This window comes from Dermochelys coriacea, chromosome 8 (genome assembly GCF_009764565.3).
Source record: "Dermochelys coriacea isolate rDerCor1 chromosome 8, rDerCor1.pri.v4, whole genome shotgun sequence".
NCBI classification, from domain to species: domain Eukaryota; kingdom Metazoa; phylum Chordata; order Testudines; family Dermochelyidae; genus Dermochelys; species Dermochelys coriacea.
The window spans coordinates 70,519,538-70,542,067 of NC_050075.1; the positions used below are offsets into that span (position 1 = coordinate 70,519,538).

Genomic DNA, 22,530 nt, shown 5'->3' on the forward strand with positions numbered 1-22,530 from the left:
TAGTCTGGAAACAATTTAAATGTACAAGTGTCATTGCACATTTAGCTGACTTTCCAAATGCACAGAAATGTTTTCAGAGGTGGTTAAAATCAGATTTTTGGTAACTTTTTAAAGAAACATGAACTTAAAGTTTTCAGACAGAAGTGTAAGTCCTATTATTACAAGTTAAACTTAAGAAGGGAAGCAGGAGGGAGATTTTTTTTTTTTTGGTTCACTTACTCTGCATCTGTTAGCATTTAATCCTTCGCACTGTTTCTCATTTTGTGTTTATTTTAACATTGTGGTTTTGCAAAACCACAAAGTTCGGGGTGGGGGGAGGGAGAATTCATGGCAGGTGTAGGACTTAAATCTAATTTTAATTTGATTTCAAATTAAGTGTTCCTTTAATACAACTTGGTTGTGGTCTATTTTAATTGATTGTTTAGTCAAATTACATTAAAGGATATTTCACAAATGAGTAAAAGTAAAATGCAGAAACAGTGCTATTAGAATATGGTTTTGATTTGGAAGTACCGTAACTTTAACTTACGATAAATTGTGTCTCTACTTCCCACAACTTAAAAAAATAAAAATAAAAGGCCAGTTTATGCACAGATCTTGTTATAAAAACCTTTTCCTCAGAATTTCCTTGGCAGAGGTTGATGCTAAAATCTGAACAGCTATTTTAAGACTGAAAACATACCCCAACTTTTACTTTTTGTACAGCTTTTTTACACATTGAATACAGATTTAAGATGTGATGCAAGTCTCCTGCCTATGTATTTGAGTGTAATGCACTATGATTTGAACACCAAGTCAAAAAATTGTGAGTCAATACAAGCTAAACATTCTACTGTTTAGTATATAATTTCCACTCCTACCTATTGTAGAACTTGAGTGCCTGTCAGAGATAATGCAGGTGCCTGAGACTCCATAAAATTGCAGAGTTGCTCTGTATTTAAAACACACACATCCAGAAATTGTAGCAGGAAGGAACTGCTAATGAGTTAGGTTCCTGTGTGGTGGTTAAAGTGAATACTGTTGTTCAGTTATGCTGCTTTTTCTGACTATCGAGGTGCAACTGAACCTAGAATATATGAATGAAGTGTGCAATACATCTGGCTTTCAGACAATTATATGATTAAATGTTTTAGAACAGTATCATTTTGAGATTTTTCAATCCTATGACAACTGTGCCCATTATTGTAGTACTTAAGCACTGTTTTAAGGGCTGTTTTACATTGTTCTTATTTGCACTAGAATCAATGCAATCCCAGGTAAAACTTCATCTTTATAAAAGGAAAGGAAAGTTTTTCTTCATACTAATATATGAAGCTCAGAATAGAGCTGATACTACTTTGCTAGAAATCCATGTTTGTAGTTCCCTCACTAGCTAAAATACTAGTGTATGAAAAGCAGAAAAGACCTGCTAATTTAAACTACTAACTAAGCCCTTACTCATTTAGACAATTAAGATGAGTGAGAAGATTACAGTACCTCAGATGAAGTCTTTATTTGTGCCTAATAAATAACTTTTATCCTGCAGACATAAAAGTAAAGGAGCAATCTCTGGAAAACCTGATGAAGTGAGTCACTATTTTGAAAATAAATATATTATCAGCATGTTCTAGTGAAAACTGGTTGAAGATCCTTCCTCCTACTTAGTAATGCTGCACTCACCTGTTCCTTAGATGCTCACTTGTAATGAAGTAAAGCACTTAGGCATGGTTCTGCATTCACTGCAATAAATGGGAGTTTTGCCATTGATTTCAGTGGGATCGAGCCCTTAGTTTGCAATAATTGCACACTAGTTTTTGGTATTGTGTTCAGTAAACAAAACATTTTGTCTTAACTAGGTCCTTCTATAAGAGGTTGTTCAGTGAATGAAGTCTTATAATTGTTCAATCTTGCACAGTATAGTCTCTCTCCCTGAAGCAGATGAACAGCTGAAAACAAGACAGTGCTCTGAATCATCTCAATGCACTGGCCAGAAATTGCATGTGGAGTACTGACAGTCCATTCTCATTCACCAAACAGAAGCATTTGTAATAGTGTTAGCTAAATGAACTGAGTTAAACTATCTCAAAGAAATTTGTCATTTCTAAACCATCTTTTTATAATTGGGTCTATAAACTTTTGCTTCAAGACATGCTGTAACTTTTGGCCTAGACTCACATTCATAAACTTTGTTTGAATGTAGCCAGAATTGGCAAACTAGCTGAAGAGTTTGAGAATTGAATGTATTTCTGCTTTGTAATTATCTGCTTACATGATGATTGTTGGGAAAAACGTATTGGATTATTTGAGTTTGTTTTTTGAAAATAAATGCAGATGCTGTAGTTTCCAGCAGTCTCACTTGAATCTTAAGATAGCAAAATATCAGCCAGCTCATGCCCTGCTGCTTTACAAGTGTGCAGAGAGCCCAGGGACTGCAATTGAGCTGAAATTCACCCCTAGCCCCAAGGCCTATGGATTACTTAAACCATATGGGTTATGTTAAAGCTGAAATGTGCCATAGAGATAATGGAATGAGAGAATTACAATAACCTAGTATTCTGTGGCTTAATAGTATTTGGCAAGGCAGTTATTACTTAGTTTTTTCCATCAGAGGAAAGAAGATTTATGAATCGCCACGGTACATGAATGTGAACCAAGCTGCAGAACAGCTTCTTGCCATTGTTCAAAATAGGAGGCTTCAAGGAGAAGAACCAGGTACATATATAATAGTTTCCAGGTGCTAGTACTCCAGGCTTCCCCTTTCTCTACCTTTACTGAGGAGTCTCTACTACTGCTCTGCTCCTATTCATTAGAGCAGCTCCTGATCTGAAGTGAAACTGGGCTACCCTCAACCGTAGTCAGCTGATCACAAGATGTGTTTGGCAAAGCCCACACTGTATGGCATGCAGTGAGCACTGGTGAAGGGGAGTTAGTGGTTCCTGGAGGTGTAGTCAAGGTCTTTAGTCTGGTTCAACTGGTATAGTTACCATAGTTTGAGAGCCAGTGTTACCATTCATCTTTCCATTTGGTCCATCAGATTAAACAAGGGGAGGCTGTTTGAATGGATCAATGGAGGGTTTATTTACATAGGTTTTTAGAAATGTTAGAATATTTTAACATTGACAGTTTCCCTTTAACTGTACTGTGAATGCCTTAGACAATTGTACCTCAAGATTTTCATGATAGACATCTAAGTCACTTCACTAGTTATTGGCCAAATTCTTATTTACCCCAGGGTAAATTCAGGTTAATCCCATTGATATAAGTAGGCTTGGAAGAATTAGATTTATTGGTAGATGTGTATATGATAAAATAGACAAGCTGACATTTACATTGTCAATTTACAGATGAAGAAATGCTGCTTGAACTTAGTTTGGTTTAAAAATATTTACTGTGTATATTTTGACAGTGTGAAGTTAAAGCTTTGTTTTTGAATCTCAGCATCAACTATCAGACACTCCCCCTAACAAATTTTAAATTGATAAATCAAAAAAATGTTTAAAACCCATAATTTTGTGGAACTGTAAAAATTGGAGAAAATGCATAAGCTACTATTGGTATGTCAGTTACAAAAAAAAATCAAATTCTACCAAGCCTTTATATTAGGTTGCTACTTTACATTTGTACTGTTACTGAGAGCAGAGCTAAAAACACACACCACCTTAATTCACTTGTATTTCTATTAAAATTTGGTTTAATTTTTAAATTTACCAAATATACATTTTAGAGCAAATTCCCTGCCCTTATTCCTTTAGTAGTTTACTTCTCTCTGCTGAGGTCTGAAAGTAGGAGTGCAAAGTAAGGTAGTCTTCTTACCTAAACCAATATCCTGCTACTGGCACTGACTGAAAGGAGGACTCACTTGGAAAAGGGAACTAGCACCCTTCTATTGTGTATTTGCTACATACCATTTTAAACTAAACTACTGTCAGTAAGTGGCTTATAGTACTGTATCTCCTCAAAGAACAGAGTTCCATCCCATTTTGCAAAAAAAAAAAAAAAACAACAACTCCTGGCTTTAAAGCGTTAGATTAAAATCAGACTGGAAACTTGAGATGCAATGCTTTTGTAAATGTAAAATACATTCATTACTTTCAGTGAAGCAAATATTGCTCAGTAAGAGTGAATTTTCTCTCTAGAAAATAAAGATGAATTATTTCCTGAAATTATTTTCTTTTTTGTAGAAGTTACGGAGAACACACTCTGTGTTGGCCTAGCAAGGGTGGGTGCCATGGATCAGAAAATTGCTTCAGGCACTTTACAACAGATGTCCACAGTAGAACTAGGTGGCCCACTACATTCCATGATCATAGCAGGCAATATGCATCCTCTGGAAATAGATATGCTTAAGCTCTTTGCTGTGGATGAATCTAGCTTTGAAGACAATGAATGTCAAAGGAACACTTGAATAAAGAGCCTTTACCTGTCCTCTGCTTTATGGCAATTTTTAAAATTTAGATTTTTTTTTCCCCCATCCTTACTTTAAACATACTGGACTTATACTAGTGGACTTACTCTGCTACCTACAACACTATGGGAGCATGAACATCCCCTCTAACATGAGTTCACATACTCTGCAGATGAAGACATGGAACTGCAAGGAAAGTGTCTTGCTGGTTTCAGGATTGCTTATCAGGAAGGTTTCACAGGTTTGAGCTCATCCTGGTGAGAAGCTTCCCCTTCCCAGGGGCATCATGAATGCTAGAAGACCTACCCCTGGGAGGGGAGGAATGGCCTTTGGCTGAGAAGTTCAGATGAACCTGAGCAAGATGAACTGGGTAAGTGGGTGGAAAAAATAGCTTCCCAGTTCTGTGCACCCTACACCACATGCACTGTCCCACTAGCATGAAGCAGACCTGCACCACATTCTTCAAACAGGAGCAGTGCTCTGGAAAACTTTGCTGTGCTTAGCTCCTGTCCTACTATGCCACCCAATCACCTATGCCAGGGCAATCCAGGTAGCTGTGTAAGGATTTGGGCTACCCTAGCACTCAAAGATGTAATTCATTTGGCCTATTTATTGTGTGCAATGGGGAAGTGAATGTGGAAAGAAATTAACTGGGGGTTTTGGGAAACAGCCAGGCCTGTCCATAAACACTGCTCTACCTTAGAAAAAGGAATAAAGGTGATAACGTTGCAGCCCAGGAATCTGTTGAAGTGGTGACTGTTAATCACCTGAAAGTGGCAGGGAATGGAAGAAACCATGTGGTCTGTCATTTCAGGGGGCTGCAGCCCACATGTTGGGAGGTTTGGATATGCCAGCAGGCATCAAAAACTATATTGTATTAGCACCCCTTATGTGACCATCTGTTCTGAACTGTTCTACAAAAGCTAGTTTAAGGGGAGTTTTCTATCCAGTAGATCTACAACTTGATATTGAAAAAATCAGGTCTACAACATGGACTTTAAAGATCCTTACTTGTCAGCTAGTCATTTCAGAAAATACACATGCAGGGTTTGTTTTTAAAACCAAGTTTTATTGAAGGGAAATTTGATCCCAAATCTTTTTCAAATACATCAGATGAAACGTTTTACTTAAACCATTCAAGTAGAAAAAAGGTTACATTAAATTTTTAAATATTGCACTTGGGGCGAGTCATAATGGCTTAACTTCAGCACTCCCAAACCAAGTTACAGTATAGCATCTCCACAATTTTATTTAGAATCAGCAGTTTACTACTCCAACATTTGTTTATAGATGTTCTGATACCACACTATTAAATTTAAGCACACCAATAAGAGTACTTCATGTATTTGAAAATTAACTGGAAAGGCGCAAACAGTACCATGTCGCTGCTAGGAATGGTTTTAGCAATTTTTTCATTCACATTCCTTGATGTGCTAGCCAGCCCCTTCAGTAGCTACTGATTTCAACTCTTGAACTAGATCCTGGCACATATTACCATCAAGGTTTTTTGTATATGTGGAAAGTGAAATATGCAAATTCCTTTACACAACAGTGCTTCTACCAAACATTCTGTGAAGAGTAAAATTAACCCACAGGCAGGAACTTACACTTGAAGTGTGGCTCACTCAACCTGAATGGTAGATAATTCTGCATTTGCACATATTGAGATGAATAAAAATTTCAGTTGCTAACAGATCCTGGGAGAATGACCTGCATCTTTTGACAGGGTACTATAACTGCCTGCCTGCCTGCGAAGGCCAGACATAGATGGTCACCAACACAAGGGCTTTAAGGAAAAGAGAAGTAAAATTAAAAAAAAAAAGGATAGATCGATCCCTGGTCTTGGGGCTGGGGGGAATTAACCACTGCAGGAGTGGGTAGTGCTATTGTATGCAATGCAGCATCCTATTAAGGTAGGGACTGAGACCACCATATTTTGATTTGGCAAAACCAGTATTAACAGCAAGAGAACTGGGTTGAAGAAAGCTCTTCTGTATCATATTATTCCTTTACCATCTAAAAATCACACAGTTTAAAAAATAATCGGCTGTCATACCAAATACAATTGTAAAAGCTAACTGAAGAAAATACGACAAGGTTGTTCATGAAAAAAGGTGCTGATCTGAACTGCTACTTAAAACAATCTTAGATGTATTCTCCAGCCTATTTAATAAAATTCAACATCTTTAAAATCCATTTTCCATTTCATACAATCCTCAAGGTCTCATGACATCTGAATTATGCAGTACCATGGGTATGAAGGTACACTGAGCAGTGCAGTGATTTTCCGTGTAAGTTCTATTAAGCAATTTAGTGTAATAGGTGAAAGATGTACAATATGGAGGAACAGTACTATTCTAGGTTTCAGAGTAGCAGCTGTTAGTCTGTATTCACAAAAAAAGAAAAGGAGTACTTGTGGCACCTTAGAGACTAACAAATTTATTTGAGCATAAGCTTTCATGAGCTACATCTCACTTCATCCGATGCATACAATTTGAATGCATCTGATGAAGTGAGCTATAGCTCATGAAAGCTTATGCTCAAACAAATTTGTTAGTCTCTAAGGTGCCACAAGTACTCTTTTTCCTTAGTGCTATTCTACAGCACCTTCTCCAGGTATCTCATTTGCATCCCTACAACACTGATAGTTACCATCTGTACTGAACTGGTGGGTATTTCCTTCCTCCCTTCTCTACCCAGATTTTTAATTCTTAAAATTTAAAAGAAAAACAAATCAATCTCAAACTATAGTTAAAATAGTGAATCTTAGGTAGAAGCTAGTGCTACTGAGTATGAGTTAGAGTTCTGGATTCTGATAATAGACAGGCAGCCTGTCTAAAACATTTTAGATTTTAAAATTTCACAGGTTAATGACTGGAAGATCAAATACAGATTACTGCAATAATGCATTACAAAAACGTACTAGGTTCAATTATTCTGACATGCTTATTTTTTGAACTAGTTTAACCCATAGTGTAGTGTAGCAAGGATACTAGATTTACTTAAGCTCCTCACTTGGGGCCCACTCACGCACAGTGTGTACCTTTATTCATGTTTAACTGTTTATAGGATTAGATTGTAAACTCCAATGGATGACCTATTTGCCTCCACGATATGTTCAATGCCAAGCAACTTTGTAGGTAGTAATCTTATACATATTTCTAGTAATGAGATTCCCTATAGCACCTTGCCGTTATGTCTTCATGGAGAATTAGATGAGGAGATTTTGACAGTTACCAGGTTTGTCAATTAGAAAAGTGAAATTTAGCAAGATTCTACTGTAATTTCTCCCCCCAATCGTTCTTAAAATAGACCATCTTCTGCAAGGATTCAGGATGAAGTCAAGAGATTACCAACGCCTCCATTAGTATATTAGAAGCAGAATCTAATGTCATGTGAAACAAAACAGTTGAAACTAGTCCTTGATTTTCAACATTCAGGGGGTTTATAGTAGTCACATGATCTACAGTCTTCAATAATTCCAGCTCACCCTATAGTTCGTTAGTAGGTGAAAAAAATTATGCTGTTTGGAAGCAGGGTGAAAGACTTCCCGGAAGACCTAAAACGATGGCTGGACAGCCTGACACTGTCCCTCATAGGCATCCTACCCCATAATGGACCGGAGTTAGTCCAGGACAGAGCATCCTGAAGGCACATAATACATTTGTTGGCCTCTATGCTGCCCAACCAATGCTGTTTGGACTTCATGCTACAGGAGTCAATTTACACCAACTTAAAATGCAGGGTATGCCATCTACCTTCTTTTGACCAATTTACTCGCACATTCTTTTACAATAAGTCTGCTCAGCCGAAAAGTCGTGTACTTGAAATGACAACACAATCCTGTTGCTGGACAGCAAACAACTGGCTTCCATACACTAGCACCACATTTAAATTACATTTTACAAAAACAAATGTGGAAGTTATGTGAATCTTGCTATAAAATGGCAAACCATCCCAAACGCGATTAAGATAGTCATCTTGATTGTAAAAATATGTGCATTTCTCATGAGCAAGACACCATGGGCCTGATTCCCTTCTCCCCCGAGTTTCAAAGAACTTCCTAGGGAAGAAAAATTTAATCTTTGTTACAAGTACTTTAAAGAGCAATTTTCACTAAAGCTCAGCGTGCAGAAAACAGATTATGTTCTCAGTCAAATACTGGTCTTGGCAAAGAAGATTAGCCATATAACAACCTTGAGTCCTTTTAAAATACACAAGAGAAAAAAACAGTAAGATCCAAGCAATTGCTCACTTGCAGTAAGACATTTAGGAAGTCACAGCAACTGAAAAAGCATCCCACTAACATGCAGCTAAACCATTCATAATAAGCGGCTTACCCCAATAATTTGGCTAGTGTTAAAAGTATTTTAAGATGATTAGGAAGCTTTGCTCATCAGCCCAGAAACAAATCGAAGCTGCAAGTCTGGAAGGCATAATCACCCCAAAAAAATCAGTTTGAGGTTATGGCTTGTACAATTTAGGTGAAAGAGGCTGGGTCTTCCTTTTAAAATGGTGGCTCAAAGTGACAGGTGAAAGAGACTGTGTTAAAGACCACCCAAACAAGAGACAGTACCCCACAGTATATGTATGTGCATGACATTTTGGAAGCAATGAAAGAGGTCTTACCTTGAGGTTTGAATCACAACTTTGTACAAATTAAAAATTATTAGTTCGTTCAGCACTCGTATATCTGCATCAATCTGGTGAGCTCAACTCAAGGCACAGACTAGCAATTGAGCAGCATTTATATATATAAAAATACAGACAGAGGGAGTCATACAGGAGAAATAAAACTGAATTTAAGAAGCTGCTTATCCCTGTAATATGAAAACTGCAACAATGCAGTAACATCTGCAGCAAAGCCATTGCACTATACAAACCATCCCTGCAATTCAATCTCAGGTATTTCTGTAGTCTCTATCATACTCAATGCTCATCAACTGTGACTAAAGTTGAACTGATTAGAACTACAATGCTCCTTGGTTTTACTACTACCCAGTACTAGGTATTTAATCAGTTACAAGGACAGTGATATTTGTATCAGAAAAATACCTAGAATTCGTACCATGTTTGATTTTTCAAGCAAGCATCCTTATCTTGTTTTACTCCACTAACCACTGTACATTAAGTGTAAATTTATTAATTCATGAGTTTCCCATCAAACAGAAAATTTATTTCCGATTAATAAAAAGGAGACTTCTTTTTTCTTGCTCTGTGTCTTAGTCAGACTAACCAACAGCTTCAAATGTGGAAATCAAAGATACATTTGAAGGATCTTTACTGGTCAGTCTCTGAATTCAAATGGAATGAGAGGCTACAGTAATTTTGCACTGATAACTGTAGTAATCTAATTTTAGTGGAAGCATTGCATCTACAGTACACGTGTTGTAGGATTTCTCAGGAATTTAACACTCGTTTTGAGTTCAAAATATAAATTAATGTAAGTGTCAGTAAAGATTGGTCTATGGGTATTTCTGGAAACGCTCTGTGTACAAATCTGTGTGTGTGTGTGTGGAAACATACACAAAACATCGGTAAGACAGATCATGCTCATGTCAGACTCAAACAGGTCAACTAAGAGAATGTGACCTTACATAGCACATCCAATAGTTCTCATTTCCACTGCAGATACATTTGCCAGGAAGAGCTCCTCTCCCCTCTTCAGTTAAACGTAGTAACTACTTCCAACCTCTAACATTCTATTAAAGCCTAGTAGACTAATTTTCACAGCAAAGCTTTGACATAAAAAGATTAAGTCCATATTTGAAAGATAAAAGCAAACCAGGTCTTCCATTACTATCATTATGCTGCAACCGCCTTTCTCTATTGCATGGAGACTTTAGGAACATGGTTACTGCAATACAATTTCCAATTACTATAACAGTAGAGAAAAACTTTCATTCATAGACTTAGACCCAGGGTTGAACATTTAATTTGGTTAAAACAACTCTTAGGACAATATATCATATAGACAGATGTTTTAAAAGCAAGTTTCCCCACAATAGCTTTAACTTGTAATGTAAATTAAACAAATTTAACTCCAGTTCATATAAGATGCAACAGTAAAAGGGAGTCTAAAATCTACAAGTACGCAAGTACACAGTCACATACATCACTAGCAAGAATAAGACTGTGAACAAGCTGTAGCCATAAAAGTAATAAAAACCCTTCATGTTCCATGTTGATGCTGGCAAATACTTCTTCTGATATAAAGGCACTTTGAAAACCCAATATGGTTTGGTTCATTAAGTTTGCAAAGTACAAACAATTTTACAAACATACGATTATAATGAAGAATGCCACCCATTGTGACATTATGTACAAGACCGCGCTCCAATTTTTGATAACACTGGTTTTGTGGGAACGAGCTGCTTTCAGGCTTGTTCATGTGAACTGGGGTGTGAATCTACTCAGTGCTAGCCTGCCAGAGACTAATGGTCGATGTGGACCCTGCTGACATGTGCTTAGATCTAGTCCTCTTTAGAGCAGGACTAGATCAAAGTGCACTAACAAACTGTTAATGCATATCAACAGGAGCCACATGGGCATTTAGTCTGCAGAAGACTAGCGCAGAGTAGATTCACACCCCAGCTTGCTATGAACTAATTTTGTGTTTATTAAAGACATGACCAGAAATTGCAGTCCCACAATCTTAGTTTCCTGTTGGAACAATTGTAGTAAGTAAAAAAAAAGAAAACCACCACCACAAAAATGAAAAAAGTTTGGGGGCCACAAAAGACAAGACCAGAAGTCCAGGACATATCCTTTCAGTTTTTACTCCTTAAACGTGAACTCCAGAAGTAGCCAAAAGGCAGCAGTCTATTTGGTCTTGGTTAACTGGGGTGGCGGTGGCTCTATCTTGAAGAGTACAATGTTTTATACCATTACAGTAACAGAAAACTTTGGTCCAAAGAACGCAATTTATGATGTTCACTACATGGCTGCAAAGTCAATCTGTACATAAAGCTGTCTGACTCCTGCCTGTAAACACAAGAAGGAGAATTAGAAAACTGAACAATTACGACCCACACAACCGTACCCCAGTTTCAAATGCTATTATTCTTGTACCTTTTTGTTTGTGAACAAACAAATCTACTTGGTAGCTTGTTCTATAGTAATGATTTTACGAAACGTAGTCAAACATCCATTAAAAATGGATGTATGTAAGTGCATGAGTTGATGTGTAGGGCTTCTACAATGTTATAAAAAGCTCATCTTAAAGCACAAGTTCTTCAACCACAATCTAAAGATCACGTGACATACATTTTTAAAAAGTCTAATGTGCGTTTTTAACCATTAGAACAGATGCCAGTTCAAGTGAGGCAAAGCATTAGGATGTGACGTAGTTTGAACTATGAAGCTGTTCTACAGCATAACAGGGATTTGTAGAGAAGACAGGCATGGCAATGGTGTATTTATGTGAAACACCAAAATAACTTTTGGTAATACTCTCTGAGCACAAATTACAAATCACCTCTCTGCTCAAAAACCTCAAGAGATTAAATTTAGGGAATGCCTTTAGCTCAGCCATCATTTTATAAAAATGAATGAGTAAATTATTTAAGAGACTTAACTCTTAAAGTCAGGCTGCTAGGCTGCAGAAGTGGTGTGCGTAGTTCATTATGCAGAATCATCTTCAGGAGAAAGATAATACAAATAGTCTGAATGAGAACACATTGCTGAGAATCAGATTGATGTCAACTAGCCTCTTAGATGGCTACGGTAGTGGAAGACAACTTTTAGTGAGCTCAAGATCTACACAAAAAATGCTAAGCTTCCATGCAAATAATCAAAACATCCACATCTGTCTCTCAGGACTTGTCTACATAGAAGTTATACCAGTATAGTTAAACTGCTATAGTCACCGTGTGGACACTTATGCTGGAATAAGAGTAGCTTTTTGCTGTTTAGCTTAAACTACTTCCAAAATGGCATATTTACTCTGGAATGAGAATGTCCACACAGGGTGTTATTGCAGTTTAAATTGATACCTTACCTTACACTGGTATGACTCATGTAGACAAGCCCTCAGTCAAGGATGTGCCATACTCTAGAATAAACCTGAGAACTGGAATCACTTGACTTGAGTCTTTAGGAACAGAACCACACTCGAGAAAATGTAATATGTCTGGGTCCCTGAAGTGTATAGAACTTTGTTTCAGCAGTAACGTATACAGACTGCTCCCCGGGTTATGCAAGACCCGACTTATGCAAATTTGCACTTACAGAAAAAGTTCCATAAGCTAGGAATAGGTAGTTTTTTTGTTTGGTTGGGGTTTTTTGGCATAACATTCGGGTATACGTTTCTGACTTATGCAAAATTCAAGTTACACGAGGCTTTCTGGAACAGAACGATTGCTTAAGTCGGGGAGCGTCTTTATTGAACATCCGAGCTCACTTTGACTAACCTGCCAATTACAACTTTAACTATGATTTCCGCTACTGCTCAAAAAATGCTTGCTCCACCTACTACCACATATCAAAGGGAAGGAAGAGGTAGCCTTTATCCTAAGTCCATTTGATCCCAACCCCTAGAGTGAACATATAGAATAGGTGACGTCTTGCTAGAAAAATGGGTTTTTTTCACTGGAGATTCAAGAGATTTGAGATGACAAAATAATTACAAGTCTGTCCATCCAAACAGACTGCCCCCACAGCCAAGCTAACCTTCCCAAGAACTGGCCCTCCCACATATGTAAGCTGTCTTCAGACTGAACTGTTCAACCCATTAGCTGTTTTAACTGACCCAGGCAATTCCTATTTTCCTCACTGACATTATAAATATTTGGGCTCGAATAAAACTCCCTTCCTTTGCCATCTTGTCTCTCTCTATTGATGATCTCATTGAAGTTAATCCTACGTCTATGGGACAATCAGTTCATTATCATGTAATTTTGTGTCACTTATTGAATATCACCACTTTAGTAACAATCTGACAATATTTTATTAAACCTCCAATAGTTAGAAAACAGGGCAAGAAAAAAGTATGCAACAACTGAAAGGTAAATTAAGTTTGAAGCCCATGTATAAAAGGTTTCATCCCTTACTATTTACCTAGGTATTTATATGCTGCTCTCTCCCTCTCCCCACTATCACGGTGCTTCTGAGTGCATCGCAAGGATTTAAGACTAGACATTACAACAATCCCTTACTTTCTTCAAGCCTTGTAACAGAAGTAATTTGGTTAGTTTACAGCTTTGTTTTCAAAGGTGCACGTGCGTTCACTGCGCACAACTTTTTTTGCAGAAAAGCTTAAGCCAAATAAATGATTTTTGCATTAAGTTTCACATCAGGATTGCATTTTCTGCCACCATGACTAGTTATGCATCTAAGTGCAAGTTGGTGAACCAAAAATCTGAGGGCAGATGCCCTTCACTGTGAGAGATGTTCAGAGAAAGCAAGTTCTTGGAAGCGTTCCCATCTTCCTGTCTGCATCACCTCAGTCTTGCATAGGGTCAACGTTTGGAATTAAAGCCTCCCTTTAATGCAGATGCACTGTGCATTCTTAAGGAAAACAGTGTGGAGACATGTAAGTTTCTATCTGAACTTTTCAAACAATGCTACTCGAATTTGATGAATTCTAGAATAGAGTTAATTCTGGGGAATACAGACAGGCAGAGGCCAATTCAGAGCTGAACTGATGCTACTCATCATCTACAACGTAAGAATTTCCTGTGTTGGTGAGACACAGGTATCTGAAGGAAGGTATTCTTCCAAGGGACCAAACAGGATGGCTCTTAGTCTGACAGTGATACATGGGATGTCTATCCAGAAACGTCATCAAGAAGTCAAAAAACAGGACACAAGCCTGGATTCTTTGGAAGCTACAGAACAGAGAGGGATAAGTGTCTTGGCTTTTATTCATAAAACATGCAAAAGATTTCTTTTTTTCTGGAGAAAACTTTCTATTTCATTAGAGTGAAATCAGGGAAGGGGAAACATTGGAACTCTATATTATTTCAACTGTCCAGATATTTACCATTTTTAAAACTGAATGGTATACAGCATCTTGTAACACTTGAGCGTCAGATCCTGGTCAAGGTAAGATATCTTGTGACTTAGCGGTTAGATACAACAAGGTGAAATGTAGCTTGTTAGAGTAAATGCAGCAGATATCGTTAATTTTTTTTAAAACTGTGGCATCACTTGTTACGGACTTCAGATATTAGCTATAGACATCCAATTGAATCTCATTGCCTTTCCTTTTAATGCGTCAGTTAGTGATAGATAACTGGCTTTGGTTGTTGATTTTTCTTCCTTTAACAAGAGAATATCAATTTCTAATGAAGTGCCCATGTGGTCTGTATTGATTTTGGTAGTCTAACCTCAGCTGGAACCACTTTTACCACACAGTTTAAGATACAGAAGTTATTTCTTAGCCTAAGAAAAGAGGAAATGCAATGATCTCAAACCAGCATATGATAATGGTTGGTAAATGTTGACTTTAGTGGCTACCACCACCTGGAAGTTGCTAAAAGGCAACAAAGCATGCAGAAAATGTGGCTTCTTAGAGCAATAGAAGTGAATGCCAATACAGAGGCATCACAGTGGATGCAGAAGTAGGGTTAGTCTCTGTGGTCAGACATCTTATCTTGAAAGCTTCATCTGTGTTCTTGGTCCCTGGTATGTCAACATAAAGCTTCAATGCACCTCTAAGACTACAGAATTCTGATGTCATGTCTCCCTTTAAGAGGCAGTAAAGAGACTGATGAAGAGGAATGAGCCACATATATTGAACAGGTTTCAGTTTAACCATTTTGCTTCTGGTAGCTGGAGTTAATCATAAAAGTTTAAACAACAACAGTATTTGGTTTGGTGTTAAAGACAGAACTCTTACTTTTATAAACATTTTGTTACTCCACTTTTATTTTTACATCCATGTTTTCTCTATCACACGCACATCACCATGGTATCCAAGCATGCTACTATATTCCAAGTTTCTAACAAGTAAGGCAGACATACCTGAGTAAAAATATTGTGAGTTTGGCTTAGAATCCACTTGGCGTCAGCATCAGGAGCTACAAATAGTTTCAAGGCCCCTATGTAAACATCACTACAAAGGGTCCAGAAGTGTGGATCATGTAAACTGTAAACTCCTTGCAACTGCTGAACCTAAAATACCAATGACAGACATTTCAAAAATGATTTCTGAAAAAAATACATTACTATACACTATGCTTTCCTTTATAGCAAATAAAAACGTCAGGCGTAAAGTACTCTCATCTTCACAAGAGCATTTAGTGAGGTCTCATTTGAATTAGTACTTTTTGTCTTCATAGGTATGAGAAGGAGGAGAGTTAAGTGGAAAGGTTCCATTACATATTCACACAACTGCTGCACTAGGCTATAGTTGTATTACACATTCCCTTCACTGGAACCTGGTGTTCTTCACTCCTTTTTTAAAAACATTTTTGTTTGAGGCAAGGAAGGTGGCACATGTACAGTTGTTTCACGGTGTGCAAGATGCACCCAATTCTCATCTCAACCAGGAATTCTTTTTGTGAGATGTTTAGTGCTACACAGCAATCCCATAAACCACTGGGGGGGAAAAAAAACAAGGACATTTCTTTGGTGCATGCATCATGCTAGCATTCCATAAGAGACATGAAATGTATGCAACACATACAATACTGTATAGCTATCAGGGACACAATTCCAAATACAAACTATGACCTTCCTTTTGTATTTACTTCCAATATTTTTAATATGCCTCACCACTTCTTACGAAAGGTTAAGGAACTGCTCTAGATGGGGAGAGAAAAATACTCCTTTTTCTATTCAAAGGATCTTTAGCAATGGCTGCTGACCATCAGTTCAGAACTGGAGAACAAGCAATTTCTACAGACAAAGATCCAACTGGTCTTCTTGTGACATTTCCATTATACTGCTCTCTAATATTCACATTCGGCTTACACCACTTTTTTTTTTTTTTTTTAAATATATTGTGTCACAAAGGTTTTGAGATCTATTCCAAGCCCAAAGTGTATACTGTGAAACAGCAAATCATTTCAAAATATAAAGTTTTGGTTAGGACTACAGAATATGTAGAATTTGGGACTTCAGATGGTCAAATCCAGGTTTTTTGTTATGCTTTTGAGCATTTCCAGCTAAGCATTCATTCATATGTATGTGTTTAGGATAGATTTAAGGAATCCTCTGTGGATTTACTGTTAGGAAAACATTCCAAAACACCCCCTAGAATGTACGTTGCTTATTCATTTAATAGTTAAGTCTTATGCAAAAATGTCCTGAACTGGAACAGCTCACCCTCTGATAGCACTGAGGCAGGGCACTTTCCAGGGAAGGCGGAGTTCGCTGCATTAAGATTCCAATGGACTCTCTTAAAAGTGGAACAACACTAGAAAGAAAGAAAGAAAGAAAGAAAGAAAGAAAGAAAGAAAGAAAGAAAGAAAGAAAGAAAGAAAGAAAGAAAGAAAGAAAGAAAGAAAGAAAGAAAGAAAGAAAGAAAGAAAGAAAGAAAGAAAGAAAGAAAGAAAGAAAGAAAGAAAGAAAGAAAGAAAGAAAGAAAGAAAGAAAGAAAGAAAGAAAGAAAGAAAGAAAGAAAGAAAGAAAGAAAGAAAGAAAGAAAGAAAGAAAGAAAGAAAGAAAGAAAGAAAGAAAGAAAGAAAGAAAGAAAGAAAGAAAGAAAGAAAGAAAGAAAGAAAGAAAGAAAGAAAGAAAGAAAGAAAGAAAGAAAGAAAGAAAGAAAGAAAGAAAGAAAGAAAGAAAGAAAGAAAGAAAGAAAGAAAGAAAGAAAGAAAGAAAGAAAGAAAGAAAGAAAGAAAGAAAGAAAGAAAGAAAGAAAGAAAGAAAGAAAGAAAGAAAGAAAGAAAGAAAGAAAGAAAGAAAGAAAGAAAGAAAGAAAGAAAGAAAGAAAGAAAGAAAGAAAGAAAGAAAGAAAGAAAGAAAGAAAGAAAGAAAGAAAGAAATGGAATAGGAAAAGAAAGAAAGAAAGAAAGAAATGAATAGAATAAGAAAGAAAGAAAGAAAGAAAGAAAGAAAGAAAGAAAGAAAGAAAGAAAGAAATGGAATAAGAAAAAGAAAGAAAGAAAGAAAGAAAGAAAGAAAGAACAGAATAAGAAAGAAAGAAAGAAAGAAAGAAAGAAAGAAATGAATGAACAGAATAAGAAAGAAAGAAAGAAAGAAAGAAAGAAAGAAAGAAAGAAAGAAAGAAAGAAAGAAAGAAAGAAAGAAAGAAAGAAAGAAAGAAAGAAAGAAAGAAAGAAAGAAAGAAAGAAAGAAAGAAAGAAAGAAAGAAAGAAAGAAAGAAAGAACAGTTAATTACAGCCACATCTTCAAAGGATACAGAATACAAAAGCATTATCACCACTTTCTGATAGAATAAGGTAAATCAGTCAGGATGTATGAGACAATACACTGGGGAGAAAGCATTATTACAGATTCACCAGAGTGGGGAAAAAAACGTTACAATGACATCACAGTAATAGAAAAGCATGAATCTTTATCACTCAGGCATTTTCTATAAAGACTGTCAAGCAAGGGTAACAGTTTCATTTTGCGGGATTTAGGATGGAATCTTGAAACTATGTTCTAAAACATAGGGAAGAAAAATCATATGGTAAAGTGTAGTTTAGAACCAAGATCAATTTCAACAGCAATTATAACCACCATAAAAATGTGCAAGAAAAGTTAAACCATTCTTGCTTTTGTCTCTGGCTTGAGACATATTTTTCTTATGAACTAAGATGGGGGCAGGGGAGGACATCATAAAACAAAATGAGCATGAACCAGTCCAACCAGAACAAAATTATTTGTCAAGAACAGCCAGCTTAGCAAATTCTTGATATTAACAAAATGTGGGGGCCTCGTCCAAGCCCAAGCAGTGAACATTTGGAAGCAATTTGAGGTTCCTTCCTGGCTGTCTACTCTAGAGCAAGGAGCAAAGAAGGAGCATTGTGCCAGCTAGGACAGAGAGGTTTCACACATAGAACAAGTTTTACAATTTACATGTTTTACAAATTCACTCCTCATGAGCTAATGCAATAAGTTCACAAGCTCTTAAAATACATCACCTTACTGCATACACCAAGAATAAAAGTACCCTGAACACCATATTAAAACTACTACACCCTTTTGGCTTAGTGTAGCATAATGAAACTTCACAGGATGAAAAGTAGTTTGAGTCTTGTACAATGTATATATATTTCAGCTTACATTTAAAACAGACTGCACTTGTAAACCACCTGACACCCTCTGACAGTAGGATCAGCAATGTCTGAAACTGGAAACCAGATACCAACACCAGTACAATAATTGGAATAAATGTATTGTTTCCAAGTGTCAAAATCAGAGGAGTGATTGGATGAATGTAATCAGAGGGAATTTAGAATGAACCAGGAAAGATTTTGTAAGAGTGAGATCAATTAGACCATTTGCCAAAAGAAATTGTGGAAGACTCATTTAAAGCCAAATGAAGCACTGGAGACACACTGTAGAGAAAATTCTGTATTGGCACAGGGGATGGACAAGATGATCTCATGGGTCTTTGCCATTGCTAATTTGTTAGCCTGTGGTAAGTTTAAACTGATGTGTCATGTCTTTCAGACAGTTTGACCTATAAGAGTACAGGAACTAAGCTGTTCCTGACAATGGACCCCTATATTGTGTGTGTCACAAACATCACTTTTCAAGTGAGAACAGGCATCCCTGAATGGATTTGAAGTTAACCTGAATTATAATTCATAAATTTAATTATTGCTATGCGACCTTTTACAGTACTATGCAGAATAGGGATACAACTTGAATACCAACTTATTGAGAACTCTACAGTTCACAGTGATGTGCTTGTCAGTATTTTAACATAAGGCTCTGACACCTAAAGCTTTTGATAAACCACAGGGACCAGGACTGCACATTCTTCCATAGAGGAGGGCAAGAGGACCTATTAAGCTGGTCTTCCTATTTAAACAGAAATGTCTTCCCTCAGCCAGAGAAGGAGGCAATACCACTCAGCAAAACATATGAAACTGAACTTTGCTGGAAATATTTATGAATTCCTGGAAAAATATAACTATTGATAACATAAAATAGTATTTAACTTGTATCACTTGAAATTGGGAGTGGAAGTGAAGTGTCTGTAGAAGGTCTGGGTGTATCTACCCTCTTGAGAGTCTGAAAATTCTTGTCATTTGGTGCAAATTAGTCCATTCTAAAGGCTGGGTTTGGCTAGTCAGTATGGCTGGATCAAACCAATTTTTAAACATGGTGCACACTGGACGAAGGAAACACCCTGTAGAAAGCAATTTAGCAGAAGCCATCTTTAAACCATGGTTGCTTGTCTACATTGGGGTCCCAGCAGAGTTAAGATTTAAGAGATTGGACATTCCTAAAGTTTTGTAATCATGAGTCCCCAAAGATAGTGTGTGAAGCATCCCCTTGACAGATAATAAATCCAGTTGTAGCAACACTTAACACAAACAGAACCATCTTCCCAACCTCAACTCTTACACAAGTAAGGGACTGAAAAATGAAGAGATTTTGAAAGGGTGAATGGGAAAAAGATGACCCCACTATCTTCCCAGCACATGCAGTATGACAGGAAAGTCTTACTGAAAAGCAAAAAGCCATCCCAGAAAAGAAACGGGAGGAAGAGTTTAAAGACAGAATCTCACTCCTGTGAGGAGATTTGGGTTTTCATTACTTGTATTTGTGAAATGGTCCTAACAAAGCTTTGAAACAGACATGTAACTAGATAGTTTTAGGCAATAATACATTTCACAGCTTCGCCTGCTGCATACCTAGACAGAATTTTCTGCAAAGCAGCACTGCATTTATTAAAAGCCCAACCACATAACCAATACAGCTGTGTCAAGGAACCTGGTTACTATGTTGTTTCAGTCTGTAGTGTACAATGGAGCTTAAAAATGTTCTATAATCAAGCTAACGTCTTACTCTCCGTGTCCCTCTAGTGTGGTCACTGAACTTAGCCTAAGAATATAGCTTAGTTATGGAACAGCGTTGAAACGGACGGGACAATATGAGCTCATCTATACTGCACTGCGGATTACGGGCTGTCAACTGTAGTGTACCCTACTGTGTTGTGCTCTAACTGCCCCACATAGATCCTGCTGACATGAACTAAAAACTATCCCGTTCGCACTAACATAGTACTGTTGGAAATGGGACTACATCAAGGTGAGCTAGGTACCTTTTAGTTCGATCCAGCAGGGTCTACACAGGAAATTTAAAGAGCACAATATGTTAGGACGCTCTACAGTTCACAACCCTTTAGTCCAGACCGTGGCGCCATGTAGATAAGCCTTATGTTGAGATTGGGTTCCCTGACTCAAGACATATCTGTAGTGCAGAAAGTTGCATTGTGAAAGTCATCTTTGCAGCAGAAAGGGACAGCTATTATTTCAGGTAAGTGAAAGTTCTGATTTGGCAGAAAGCCAGTTGTGATAAAGTGGGGGGGGTTTCAGAATATTTTGTATCCATATTGTGCATGCCTCCATTTCCCCTATATACTGCAAGATTAATTAGGGGAAGGGGAAAAAGGTGTTTTCTTTGCAGAAGAATCCAGAGATCCAGATAGGCCCTGGGTCCTGACAATTGCCTGGTGATTTGCTACCAAGTAACTGCCAACCCTAGCCCTCTGCAGGAAGCCAGCCATAGAACAAAGAGCAAGTCAGGAGGAGATCAGGTGACCTTGTTAGCCTGGAAAAAGGAACAAAAGACTAAGAAGGGGCCAAGGGGGTAGCTACGTGTGGGCCATGGTCTGCTGGAAGCAGGGATGCTGAGGGTCTGACAGCGCGCGCCCTGGGCTCCAGTCAGCCCCAGAGGGACTTGGCTGTTTCCCATTCTCCATGCTAACCTAAGGGTTCCCTATGCTGTATTCCAGACATTTAACAAATCCTTCTGTTTTACATCACTTTCTCAGAGTCACTAGTCTAAAGAGGTCAGGGTTCCATTGCTCCCTTGGGGTGTGCAAGTCTTCCCCTGGAGATCTAATTCGAGTGGACTCACTGAGGGGAGCTCACAGACTGAAGGCTCAGCCGTGCGGTCCCAGGAGCGTGGTGAAGCCAAGTGGCTTACCCCAGTGAGCGGGAGTAACCCTCAAGGAAGGTTGACACACTGAAGGGGTTCCACCAACCATGTGAAAGCACCACCTTACGTATGATACCAGTATTAGCCAGCCTCTAAAAGTGAGAGAATCCAGAGTTTAGGGCCAGTGATTTTCCATTCCACCCACCCACCGAGTAAGTTTTAAACAAACAATACTGTACACAGCAATGATTGTGAAGCTTGGTGGAGGTGGTGGAGTCAGAGGGTGGGATATTTCCCAGGGAATGCCTTACTGCTAAATGATGAACTAGCACTCGGCTGAGCCCTCAAGGGTTAACACATTGTTGTTAATGTCACCTCATACTCTACAAGGCAGCAGGAATGGAGGGAGGAGCGACAGCATGGCAGAGAGAGACAGAGACACACACCGCATGGGGGGGCGGCGGAGAGGGAGAGACAAAGACATGCGCATTGCCCCTTTAAGTATGCTAACCCTACTCTAAGTACACTGTCTTTTTTAAGTAGATCAGAAGATGAGACAGCAGCTACTGCCAGCATGCTCCCTCGGTCCTGAGCCCTATCATGTCCCCATCCCCACGCTCTGTGGAGATGGGGGGCAGGGGTGTGTGTGGGGGAAACACCACCCTGACATTAGCGCACACACACACCCCCTGCACAGCAAGCAGGAGGCTCCCAGGAGCAGCTCTAAGGCAGAGGGCAGGAGCAGCACATGGCAGTGGGGGGGGGGGGAGGGACAGCTGAACTGCCCAGCAATTGATAGCCTGCTGGGCAGCTGCTGCATAGGGAACTTAGAGGACCAGGGAGTTGATAGGGGGACTGCCAGTCCACCCTGGTTCCAACCACCCCCCAGCTAGCTGCAATGGGCTGCTCTTCCTGCAAGCAGTGGACAAAGCAGGCGGCTGCCAAACAACGTTATAAGGGAGCATTGCACAACTTTAAACTAGCATGTTCCCCAATTGATCAGCAACATAACAAAACAATGTTAACCGGGACAACGTTAAGTGAGGAGTTGCTGTACTAGAAAGCATTGAGATCATGTTGACTATATGCTTGTGTGAGTACAATTACTTTCTGGGCCAACCCATCAGGAATGAGGA

General features: G+C 38.3%; 2 protein-coding genes across 6 annotated transcripts in view; one reads left to right on the plus strand and one right to left on the minus strand.

Moving 5' to 3' along the window:
• The window catches only part of DPH5 (diphthamide biosynthesis 5), a 29,590-nt gene extending 25,186 nt beyond the window's left edge, over positions 1-4,404 (plus strand). For all 3 annotated transcript variants that reach the window (XM_038414104.2, XM_038414103.2, XM_043490757.1), the window contains exons 6-8: positions 1,526-1,565; positions 2,588-2,691; positions 4,161-4,404. In XM_038414104.2, the coding sequence (XP_038270032.1) occupies positions 1,526-1,565; positions 2,588-2,691; positions 4,161-4,384 (368 nt within the window). In that variant the 3' untranslated portion in view covers positions 4,385-4,404. The remainder of the gene's footprint in view (positions 1-1,525; positions 1,566-2,587; positions 2,692-4,160) is intronic.
• Positions 4,405-7,341: 2,937 nt separating this feature from the next.
• SLC30A7 (solute carrier family 30 member 7) overlaps positions 7,342-22,530 on the minus strand; it is a 55,800-nt gene continuing 40,611 nt past the window's right edge. For all 3 annotated transcript variants that reach the window (XM_043490755.1, XM_038414101.2, XM_043490756.1), the window contains exons 9-11: positions 16,655-16,745; positions 15,350-15,499; positions 7,342-11,368 (exon numbers count right to left, since the gene is read on the minus strand). In XM_043490755.1, coding sequence (XP_043346690.1) covers positions 11,321-11,368; positions 15,350-15,499; positions 16,655-16,745 — 289 coding nt within the window. In that variant the 3' untranslated portion in view covers positions 7,342-11,320. The remainder of the gene's footprint in view (positions 11,369-15,349; positions 15,500-16,654; positions 16,746-22,530) is intronic.